Genomic DNA, 12,207 nt, shown 5'->3' on the forward strand with positions numbered 1-12,207 from the left:
ACACCTGATTGCTGAGTTCTCACAGCTGTGGGGCCACGTCCTTTTAATTAGTTAACTCTCTGCAGCTGGTGGCCCTCAAAAGGAAATCTAGACTGGCTTCCTCTTGATGTGTTATTGTCTTTTAAGTCAATGACATTAAACCCTACATTATAAAGTCATGAGTTTAACCCTTAATACAGTTACACCTACTCAATAAAGCTCTTAGTATTCTACAAATGTTTAAATCAAAGTTAACCCTAGCAGTCAGTTAGTTCACTTTTAAGGTTTCAGTCAAATGACTTGTCCCAAGTTTCTGCCTGACAGATGCTGTAGCGGTTTTGAGTTTTAAAAACACAATTCCAGTCAGATCAACGACAGAGCATTTATACAGAGTACACACACTGAAACAGAGAAGTCTAAAAACACAATGTTACTCACACAATTCTAGAAGTCTCCAGTAGCTTTCTTGTCAAAAACGAGTTGCACACATAAAAAAAAATACAATATGCAATAGTGTTTTACTGTAAGTGAATAGTGGGAAGGATTCAAATAAAGAGGTGAGAGAAGAAAAAGAGAGACAGTGCTCCTACTACTATTCCAGGAATGAAGATTGCATAAATATTACAGTAACAAAATATAAGAGCCAAAACACATCTGTAACTACAGGCCAAAGAGCTGCAGCTGTTCTCAACATGCAGTGAACCATCTGTAAACATCAGTGTGTGTCTGCAGATAACAGACAGCTGCAGGACACTGTCTGCTGACACACTTCCAGAGGGTGTGTGAATGATAGAGCAGTGTGTGTGTGAGGGTCACACTCACAGAGGCTCAGGGTTGTGTTTAAGGCCCAGTTTACTCCAGGCTTCCTCAGGGGTCAGGTTCGGGCTCTCCTCCACATCCAGCTCATGACTGTAAACAGAAAATAATGCTTTAAAATGTGCATATGATAACATCTTACCTCAGCATCTTTTGACTATGAGCAGTTTAGGCCCACATGATAGCCCTTTCTTGTGGATGGTAATTGTGTTGCATTTCTTCTTACTTTCAGTAAATCATTTTGTATTCATCTTTCAGAAAATGTGGCCCTATTATGCTTTTTGGGGTTTCCCTTTGGTGTTGTGTGCTCTATAGCTTTATGTGCATGTAAATGTTCTGCAAAGGCTCAAAACGTGTGGGAATTGGAATGAAACTACCAGCATTAGAGTGGTATGACAACATTTCATTTCTCTTTGAAGTCATGACTGTCCCAGCAATCCATTTTTTTTGTTCATGGGTCAAAGTATTCTCATGAATAAACGTGTGCCTCGATATCATTTCTCACTTGGATTTTATAAAAAGGATAACGTTAACTAGCTTTCCTGCTGCCAATTGCAAGCAGTTGTTGATGTTCAGCTACTAACTCATGTGAACCCTTTGGCTGGGGTAAAGGTCCCTCTTTTCATACAGTTCTCCCCGAACACCAAACATACAGCAGAATCTCACCTGCGTTTGACCTCAGCCCCTCCTCCTCCTGGGGGTTTGTGATGTTCATCATCATCTTCTCCATTTGACGTTGCTTTCCTGTTGCTGCTCTGTCTGTCAGCGCCGCCAGGGGCATGCTGGGAATCTGAGGCAAAAACTTACCAGATATTACCAGCACACATCATACACATTTATTTAATTAGCATTTTTCCAACCCTAATATGTGACACTAAGTCTGAAATGTATTTACTAAATGTATCAATTAAAAACTACAACAATAGTAAGAAATCACAATAATAATAATAATATACAAATAAATTGTAGAATCAGGTTGAAGCCAAATGTGGTATTAATCCCTTGACAAGATTGTGCTTTCTGCAGTTTGAATATTGAACATTTTGAAGAATAGTGCAGCCTTGACACACACATACTGTGTGTATGTATATTCATGTGTTACCTGTTTGTTGAGCTGTGTGTCCCTGTGAGGAGGCAGCATGTCTCCTGTGATCACTCCCCCCATCAGAAGGACGATCAGAGACACAGAGCTCTCTCTCTGACTGCTGTCTGATGTCACACACACTCACACACTCCGCCGCCTCTGAGTCACTCACTGATCTCACACCTAACGTGCAGCTGTGTGCAAACAGATCCTTTAAACCCTCAGCGTCATCACGAAGAGCCTCCTCTTCCTCTGCTCTCTGCTGGTCCTCAGTCTGTCCATCCCTCCCTCCCTCTGTCTCTGTGCCCCCCACCCCCCCAGTGTTCCCCTCCCAGGCAGGCTGCTCTGCACTCCAGCCCTGTGCTGCCCAGTATGAGTACTGGTCCCAGTATGAGTAGTATGTCTCTGCAGCGTGTGTGTCCCAGGCAGCTTTAGAGTGTGGGTCATCCCAAGGAGCAGTCCCTGCTCCTGGGTCAGTCTCTGGAAGCTTCTCCAACCAGCTGCTCCACAGCAGAGCTTCACCCTGTTCAGCTACAGGAAATAAATCAAAATAGAGAAGCAATATTTAATATGTGAGGTAGTAAATGGTTTGCTCTCACTCCTCTTTATCCCCAATGCAAACACCTGGTGTCCTTTTACCCGTGCTCCATTCATAGGTCACACAACATGTAGCCACCTCCATGACCACTGAGCAAACTGTGCATAATTACACTTTGGTCCTTATCCTTTCTTTGTAAATAATCTTGAATTGAATTGATATGTATTTGTTTTTTATGTAATGGGCCTACACAAATAGTCAAAAGTGGTGATGAAAAATGTAAATCTGGGGACAAGTTTTTGAAAATGGTGTTTAATCAGACATGAGAGCAACATGTGAAACTGTCAGATAATTGACATAAGAGGTGCAAGTCTGCAGGGGCTGTGACACACACACACACACACACACACACACACACACACACACACACACACACACACACACACACACACACACACACACACACACACACACACACACACACACACACACACACACACACACACACACACACACACACACACACACACACACACACACACACACACACACACCACACACACACCACACACACACACACACACACACACACACACACACCACACACACACACACACACACCACACACACACACACACACACACACACTCACACACACACACACACACACACACACACACACACACACACACACACACACACACACACACACACACACACACACACACACACACACACACACACACACACACACACACACACACACACAGAGTGTCATGGTGCATGTGTGATGTCCTCCTCCATACCCCAGTATGCTTCCCAGCCAGCAGCCTGGGTCTCTTCAGTGGTTTCCTTCATTGAATCACACACTGCCACTGCGTCAAAAATCAAAAGGTAAGTCAACGTAAAGGTCACATATTATTATGTTGTTATTAAATATGAATGAAAACAATAAAAGTATAACAAATACTTGTTTCATGATTAGACAAAAGAGTTACTTTATGACATAAACTGATGCATATGATCCAATCACTGGGAGCAACCGGCTCAGTTTATATCTTTACTATTTACTTTGGATGAAACCATCCTGCTGGCCTCAGTAACCTGCCCTGTTTATATTTATGAATATTAATAATTACAATAACCCGTCGCATTTTACCTTTGTTGTTAATTTGTAGATCTCCCTCCTCTTCAGTGGATTCTTCCCAACATGTGGCAGGCTTCCTGTTGGACCTCCTCCCCTGTCACATGACCACAACAGGCTCATTTAGCAGCAGGAAGTGCCCATTACAGTCAGTTAGACAATACAAAGAGCTACACAGACTGGGTGCTACAGGGAAGGTGTCAGGTGACTCACCCCTCTCCTCTGCTTAGAGGAGCTTCCAAAGGCAAGGGGCAGACCCATGTTCGCCATCAGCTGAGCCTCCTCCTCCTCCTCCTCCTCCTCCTCCTCCTCCTCCTCCTCCTCCTCCTCCTCTCCATCATCTGCCTCTGTGAGGTGAGAGGTAATGTTTTCACAGCTTCTGAATAGACGCTGTAAAGCTTGCACCTTCCTCTGTATATGTGTGGGCCCACTCTCCCTCCCCAGCCATGATCCTCAAACTACAGTACCACTCCCCTTTGAATGTCATGGGGCTCCAGCCCACAGCGCCCCGCACTCAGCGACCTTTGACTCCTTGTGACACATTTATGATGTCTGTAATCACTATTTATTATTATCATCTGTATTTGATATTCATTACACCAGTTGTTAACTAATATATGCTTAATCCCTGCACCTTATATGTGTATGTTTATAAACTACAACACTGTTTGTTATGTGAATCCATTGAAGCCTCATGCACTTTACTACTCTTTCAACTTTCTGCTTTCTGCTACTCCATGTTAACAATACCGTTTCATCTAATGTCAATATGTTGCACATTTCTGTTCAATGCTACTTCTTTATAACTGATTATAAAATGAATGGTGTACATTGACACCATCTTGTTTTACTTCCCTTGTTATATACTTATACTTTTACACTTTGTTGTTCTTCTTTTTAGTATGTTTTATCATATATTTGTTTATACAGCCTTTTCAAATAGTAATATATTTGTTCTCTTTTTTCTACTTAATTCCTCTCAGTTCTGAATGTGTGTGTTAGTGTGTGTGTTAGTGTGTGTGTTAGTGTGTGTGTTAGTGTGTGTGTTAGTGTTGAAAGTTCAACATATACTTCTATTAGTTACCTTGGACTGTGCTGGTCACATCAAAGGAGAGCAGTCTGTTGTCAGAGCGGTACAGCTCCCGGTCCCTGTGGAGAACACACACACACAGTCAGAGAACACACACACACACAGTCAGAGAACACACACACACACACACACACAGTCAGAGAACACACACACACACACACACACAGTCAGAGAACACACACACACACACACACACACACACACACACACACACACAGTCAGAGAACACACACACACACACACACACACACACACACACACACACACACACACACACACACACACACACACACACACACACACACACACACACACACACACACACACACACACACACACACACACACACACACACACACACACACACACACACACACACACACACACACACACACACACACACACACACACACACACACACACACACACACACACACACACACACACACACACACACACACACACACACACACACACACACACACACACACACACACACCACACACACACACACACACACACACACACACACACACACACACACACACACACACAGGGCTCTGTGGGATGCTTACTGCACGAAGGCTCTGGAGCATAGGCAGTGGATCCTCTCCTCCTCCTCGTCCTCCTCTTCCTCCTCCAGCTTCCTGCTGAAGAAGATCTCCGCGAGCAGCGTCACCCTGCTCCTCTCCAGCATCATGACTCAGCAACTCTCTAACACCGTGCAGCAAGAGCTCATACGGTCCAAACTGTTTCTTCAAGTCTGTGTCAAGAACAGCATGGCAGCATCTCACACAGGTTCAGGGAACTTCCGCTCGGACTGGCAGCGACAACATGGAGACTTCCGCTAATGCATTTTCAGAATAAAAGAGACAAATGCAGAAAAACACATTGTTGGTGTCTTCTGTGAACAAAAATAAGATAATAGGAAAACTAATAGGTTTTCCTCAAATGTAGTCATTCTGTTATCTGTACAATAAGAGTAAGACACACTGTAACGTTCTCTAAAAATGGCTGCCCTATAAATACCAAATGTTGAATACAACCCAAATATTGTAACCCTTAGATGGATAAGTGGGTCTTTTTTGACCCGGTGAGGTGGTTTTCTTGTATTATCTTTGTAATTACATTTTTTTATCATTTCATATTCCAGCTATTCCTCAAAAAACATGTTTTGGATATCATGCCATTCCAATTTTAAATTGACATTTTAAGAAATTGTAGTTTTTACATCACAAGTGACACCTCTCAGGACGATTATTTTACACAGCAAGATCTGATACCTGTCAGTATAATAATAATAATAATAATAATAATAATAATAATAATAATAATAATATTAATAATAATAACAATACATTATATTTTTATAGGGCACACAAAGGACTCAAAATTGCTTTACAATATAAGGGAAGGTTAGGGTGGGGGGTATAGATGAGAGTAACACCTACGTCACTTCCGGGCAAACATTACGGCCCCGCCCACTTTTTGGGGAAAACAACGCTGTCATTTGAATGGCGGTCAATACAAATTCTGAAGTTTTTGCCAATCCAATCAAATTTTTTGGAAAACCGTGGATTTTTGGATCTTCAAAGAGCCCGATTACGATGGCCAGACAGGCAAACAATTACATTCGATCATTGGAAATCGACAATCGGTCTTGATATATGGTTAAATTAAAATCAGTAGGCGAGGCTGTAATTTCTCCAGCTGTTACTCTCATGAGCGAGGCGGAACATAATAGTTTTATCATGCCAACAAGCTGCCGTGTCGTTTATTGCACCTCAAACATTAAAAATAATCAAGAGTTCAGTATTTCTGTACTTCCTCTAAGAAGAAAGGACAGTAAAGGAAGAGCTCTGTGGCTTCAGGCTCGATCGCCATTCAAATGACAGCGTTGTTTCCCCCAAAAGTGGGCGGAGCCGTTATTTTTGCCCGGAAGTGACGCATTTGTTAGTGGACTATCAAACTTGATCAACCGGCATGGATTGATGGGGGGTGGGCTATGAGTAGACAAGAGGAGAAGAGATGAGTTTTGAAAAGGGACTGGAATACTATGAGGGTCTCAGAATAGGGTTTTCCAAATATAATTTGTTTTCCAAATAGTGAAAAATTAAATATAAGATGTTTCTAGTGTGAACCAAAATATAATACTAAATATTATGCAAGTGATGCAAACATGGCATAGAAACACATTATTCTAATACGGGTCCTTTTTGACCCACTTATGGAATAGTGTACGGTCCAGTCACTCGTGCATCTAAGGCGTTGCTGATTCAGAACTTGTGTTTTTAGTTATCAAGAACACAACAAATACACCCGATTTAATTTGGCTCATGTATGTAGATCATTTACTTGTAATTACTGTAACAGACTCTTCGACTGTATCGTTAGATTAATATCTATAGCCTACATTTATTTAGTCGTTTAGTTGTGCAAGTATGAGTAGGGATTGATGCAATCATATTTGATGACAACACATTTTCATCAACTTTGTTGCTCTTTATTTAATGTATGTGTGTGTTCATTTTGTGTCATGTTGCATTTTTGAAAAATGTATTGTTTTCAAACACACAGTATTTGCACTTTTATTTTGAAGGAAGTGTCTGTTGTGTTGCTGTTTAGCGGAAATGATCTGTCGGTCCAGTATTGTCAGGAACTGAATCACCCTAAGGGTTAACACCTTGTCGTGTCACCGTCAAAGCGTTCCGGGTTCAGGGACAGGGCAGTTGTTAGCTTACGGACTTGAATGTTCTTTCCGTGTAATATTAAATATATATGAGCTTGTTTTAATGGATCTGTTCATGGAGTAGTCGACTGTCAAAGGTAACGTGTTCCTGTCAGTATTCTGTGTGTGGTGTTATTTAAGGTGATGCTCTCTGTTTACGCTGAAGGCTTCGCTGTCAACTCACATTCTTCTGGTTCTGCCAATAACACTCGTTAGCTCACTGTTTTAGCTTAGCTCATTTAAGGTTACTAGGTTATTAAATGTATTGCTTTGACTGTATCCGTCTTCTTCTTATAGCTACAGTGTAACGTTAACATTGTTCCCTGCAGTAAAGCTATGCTCCAATAAATAACTATCATGTGATTCAGTGCTAAATACGTCTGGTGCTCGTGACTACAGGGCTATAGAAAAAGTGTCACTGTATTTTTACAGTTATCATTGTACAGCTTTTTTAAGTCAGTTAATTTATTAGTTGATTGATAGAGTATTTGTCACCTGTACAATTTGCTAAACAACAACTATGACTTTTCTCAGTTTCAGTTTCTCTAGTGAAACTGCTCATGTCCAGGTGTGTATCAGTATGTAGTGTCTCTCCTGGGACATGTCTCCATGCTTTAATGCTCAAAAGCTCTTTATTCTTCTCATACTGCCTGTGCTGCAGCACCTCTTTTCACCCTCTGTCTGAAACCAGAGCCCAGTCTGCTCTGATTGGTTAGCTGGCCGGCTCTGTTGTGATTTGTCAACCGCTTACAGAGGTCCAGCCCCTTAGCCTATCACGTACAATGTGTTGGAGCGCTAGCCAATAGAAGTGCCAGTGATGTCATTATGTTACGAAAGTAAACAAAGTCTAGCATTAAAGCTTTCTTCCATGAAATAATATGCAATGTAACTATCATGTGATTCAATGCTGCGAATGAGGCTGGTGCTCGTTACTACATTGCCATTGAAATCCCGATATTTACCTGATATGACAGGCAAGACAATTGCAATATTACAACATTTAAGCTAATGGACTAACGAGTGGTGTTTTCCTCCTGTAGTTCACCTGTGTGTATGCAGATGTTCTCCACACAGTGTGTTCCGTCCCTGTGAGGCTCATCTCAGCTGTTTGAAGCGTCTGTCAGCAGGATGTCCCGCAGCGGGAACGAGTCCTGTCTGAGGGGAGCAGAGGACACCGTCTCCTTCCTGGTAGGACTAGGATCCCTGTCCTTTTTTTCAATTCATTTCAAACCTTTATTTAACCAGGTAGGTCCCATTGAGATCATTGATCTCTTTTTCAAGGGATACCTGCCAATATTTGCATGATGATTGCTGTTCATTCTTTCACACACACAGGTAATGCATACATGCATATGTACATTTGCATTGGAGTAATGCAAAGGTGGTAGAGTTAGCAGTCAGCGCTCCAAAAATGCTCTCATCAAATTATTAAAGGAATTGGTTGATTACTCGACCAAAACCTAATGATTATTTGATCGTATCAGGGGTTTGACTACTGTTTACTAACGTGCCAGTTGTAGCTCAGTTTGTTCAATTGAATTGTTATTTATTGCGGTGCTGTTGGAAACATGTTGACATGTTGGAGCAAAAAAAACTAGAGGAAAACATCTTTTAAATAAAACATGAAGACAATAAAAACGTGTGCCAGAAGTTAAGATTAACATAAAAACAAAACACAGGAACGTAAGAGTCCCAAAAGGAACAAACAAAGGAATCTTACTTCACATCACACACATCTCAAGGAGACACAAAGGCCAATTTAAAAAGATGGCTCTTCAGTTGTTTTGCCGAATGTCTGTAGGGGGAGAGTTCCATACTGTTGGAGCCACTACTTCAAAGGCTTTAGTTCTCAACCGAGAGCGAGGGGCAGCCAGTAGGCCCCGGACGGAAGACCTAACATGCTTTAATACTGCCTGTGCTGCAGCACAAGTGTTTTTCAGGATCTCATTATTTGGTCTGTGTGTGCTGTTCCACAGGTGTGTGTGTTCCATCAGTGGGAGGAGTGGGCGGGCCTCGGTCAGTTGGAGGACTATCTGAGTGTTTTGGAGTACCTGCTGTGGGTCTTCACCCCTCTGATCATCGTCTTCATCCTGCCCTTCCTCATCGTCATCCTCCTTTACCTCTCCATACTCTTCCTTCATGTCTACAAGGTACGCAAACACAGTTTCCATCATGTTCTTTTGCATTATGTCAACAGTAAATTACACGTCATGTCACTCACAAATGATTCCAAATGTCATCTATTTATATAAAATAGTAAGTGCCGAAGTGTCAGTGTTTGGAGGGAATTTCATCCCCTTCATCAGTCTACCCTAGAATAGATTATTTATTATCAACACTAAGGAAAGTTAAATGGTGGAAGGGAGTGAGAGTGGGGTGGTGGATGTCTCAGACCATAGTCAAATCACAATGAATCTAAACAAAATATTTCAACTCTAATTATTGATGATATACTCTTAAAGGTGGGGTAGGTAATTTTGGAGAAACCAGCTGGAGTGCGCTAGAATTTGAAAATACACAGCCGGAAAAAATCTGCCACTTCCTTCCAGAGCCCCTCCTCCAACACACACGAACGCACACATGACCAATGAGGGCACGAGATCAGTGTGTGCACAGATGGAAGGCTGACAGGCAGGTAGGCCATCCAGTTACTTTAGCCGGGCCGGCTCAGATGATTGGTCGTGCTTTTTACAGTACCACGGCTTCCACAGATGACGTTTTTTAATGGATTTTTGTCAAAGCACTTCAGATATTCATTGCTATCGAGATGTTAAGAGCATTCCATGGAATATAACAAAAAGTGTATCTCGAGCCGGTTTCTCAAACTTACCTACCCCACCTTTAACTTAAAGTGGACCTATCATGCTATATTTGAATAATATATTGTAGGGCCATACCTATATAAAACATGTATGTCAAGTTTTTTTTTCAAAATACCAAACAGATCATGAAAAAAAAAGAAATACCTTTTTGAACATTAAAGCATATTTCTAGAACAGATTATAAATCGCCTGAAAATGGTACAAACAAGTGGCAACATGTGTGACGAAGGTGTTGCCCTGGGCTTTATCATGCAATAGAAACTTTGAAACTTAAGCTCGTTCCATTGTGGAGATAGTCCCGCGAGAGTGCATATGTATTTATTTATTTCAAATGTGAAATGTTACCAATATACTCACGGACCACTAGGGGGCGCTCACGGACCACCAGTGGTCCGCGGACCACACTTTGAGAAGCACTGCCGTAGAGGATGCTATTGCAGTAGTGAAGTCGTGAAGTGATGAATGCATGAATCAGGGTTTCAGCAGCAGAGGAGGAGAGTGATGGGCGGAGACGGGCAATGTTTTTGAGGTGGAAAAAGGCGGTCCTGGTGATGTGATTGATGTGGTGGTTGAATTTGAGCTGACTGTCGAAGATGACTCCGAGGTTGTGGATGTGAGGGGGGGGGGATAGAGTGTGGCTGTCAATGGTGAAGTTGAAATTCTGGATGTCTTTGATACGGGATGGGGGGCCGATGATGATGTCTGATTTGGCACTGTTCAGTTGGAGATAGTTTGTTTGCATGCATGGTTTTATTTCTGAGAGACAGTTGGTGAGAGTGGAGTGTGTTGTGGGGGTGATGGTTTTTGTTGAGATATAAAGTTGGATGTCATCGGCGTAGCAGTGAAATTGAAGGTTGTGGCGACTAATTATTTTGCCAAGGGGGAGCATGTAGAGGATGAAGAGGAGGGGGCCAAGCACCGAACCCTGGGGGACGCCTTGGGACAGAGGAGCAGTGGAGGAGGTGCAGTTGTTGATGTTGATAAACTGATGTCTGTCGGTGAGGTAGGATTTCAGCCAGGAGAGTGCAGTGTCGGTGATGTTGAGTGATGATTCGAGGAGGGACAGCAGGATGGTGTGGTTGATGGTGTCGAATGCTGCGGTGAGGTCGAGAAGGATGAGGATGTTAAGGTTGCCGGAGTCAGAGGAGAGGAGGAGGTCGTTTGTGATTTTCAGAAGAGCTGTTTCGGTGCTGTGTTTTGATCGGAAACCGGATTGAAATGGCTCAAAGAGATCATTGGAGCTGAGGTGGGCTTTAAGTTGTGAGGCAACGACACGTTCAAGTATTTTTGACAGAAAGGGGAGATTTGAGATGGGCCGGAAGTTGGACATGATGTGAGTGATGTGATGTGATGTGATGTGAGTCCAGGTCTTTTGAGAATGGGTGTGACAGCAGCCAGTTTGAGAGAGGGGGGAACTGATCCAAATCTGAGGGAGGAGTTAATGATGGTGGCGATGAGTTGGGAGATGGCAGGGAGGCTCTCTTTAACAAATTTGGAGGGCATTGGGTCAAGTGTGCAGGTGGAGTTAATTCCAGTCATGAAGTTGGACAGTTGCATGGGGGTCACAGGGGAGAAGTGGGCTGTGAGGTGAAGGGGGGGAGCCAGGAGGGGAGGTGGGGGTGCTGATGAGGGTGTTAGATTGCTGTACATGTTGCTGATTTATGAATATGGTCTAGCTGCAGCCGCAGCAAGACACAACACTACGGTGGCTGAGAGACATTGATACCGTACATGGCAGATTAAAAACGAATTGCAAATGTTATTGTAGCATTTTAAGCAACTATTAGGCAAATTAATTAATAATCTAGTCTATCTGTTTGAGACACAACAGTATATGACTTTAAGCACAAATCATTTTGTCTAATTAATAAATTAAAACAAAAAGGGGGGCTTAGTAAACTTTATTTTTTAGTACATATAAAATAGGTAATAATGAGACCATCTATTAATGTTTGTCTAACTGCTACACATGTATTTATACATAAATGTAGATATTTATGAACATC

General features: G+C 42.3%; 2 protein-coding genes across 4 annotated transcripts in view; one reads left to right on the top strand and one right to left on the bottom strand.

The window, feature by feature from the left end:
- tgs1 (trimethylguanosine synthase 1) overlaps positions 1-5,477 on the bottom strand; it is a 33,552-nt gene extending 28,075 nt beyond the window's left edge. For 2 of the 3 annotated variants that reach the window (XM_034216577.1, XM_034216575.1), the window contains exons 1-8: positions 5,227-5,477; positions 4,646-4,710; positions 3,775-3,908; positions 3,577-3,658; positions 3,224-3,292; positions 1,898-2,410; positions 1,462-1,597; positions 802-888 (exon numbers count right to left, since the gene is read on the bottom strand). In XM_034216577.1, the coding sequence (XP_034072468.1) occupies positions 802-888; positions 1,462-1,597; positions 1,898-2,410; positions 3,224-3,292; positions 3,577-3,658; positions 3,775-3,908; positions 4,646-4,710; positions 5,227-5,351 (1,211 nt within the window). In that variant the 5' untranslated portion in view covers positions 5,352-5,477. The remainder of the gene's footprint in view (positions 1-801; positions 889-1,461; positions 1,598-1,897; positions 2,411-3,223; positions 3,293-3,576; positions 3,659-3,774; positions 3,909-4,645; positions 4,711-5,226) is intronic. The other variant, XM_034216576.1, reaches the window with a different exon arrangement.
- Positions 5,478-6,581: 1,104 nt separating this feature from the next.
- The window catches only part of tmem68 (transmembrane protein 68), a 42,105-nt gene continuing 36,479 nt past the window's right edge, over positions 6,582-12,207 (top strand). Inside the window, exons 1-3 of the mRNA XM_034216573.1 lie at positions 6,582-7,477; positions 8,420-8,567; positions 9,356-9,529. Of these exons, the coding sequence (XP_034072464.1) occupies positions 8,508-8,567; positions 9,356-9,529 (234 nt within the window). The 5' untranslated portion in view covers positions 6,582-7,477; positions 8,420-8,507. The remainder of the gene's footprint in view (positions 7,478-8,419; positions 8,568-9,355; positions 9,530-12,207) is intronic.

The sequence above is a fragment of the Gymnodraco acuticeps genome, unplaced genomic scaffold (assembly GCF_902827175.1).
Source record: "Gymnodraco acuticeps unplaced genomic scaffold, fGymAcu1.1, whole genome shotgun sequence".
NCBI classification, from domain to species: domain Eukaryota; kingdom Metazoa; phylum Chordata; class Actinopteri; order Perciformes; family Bathydraconidae; genus Gymnodraco; species Gymnodraco acuticeps.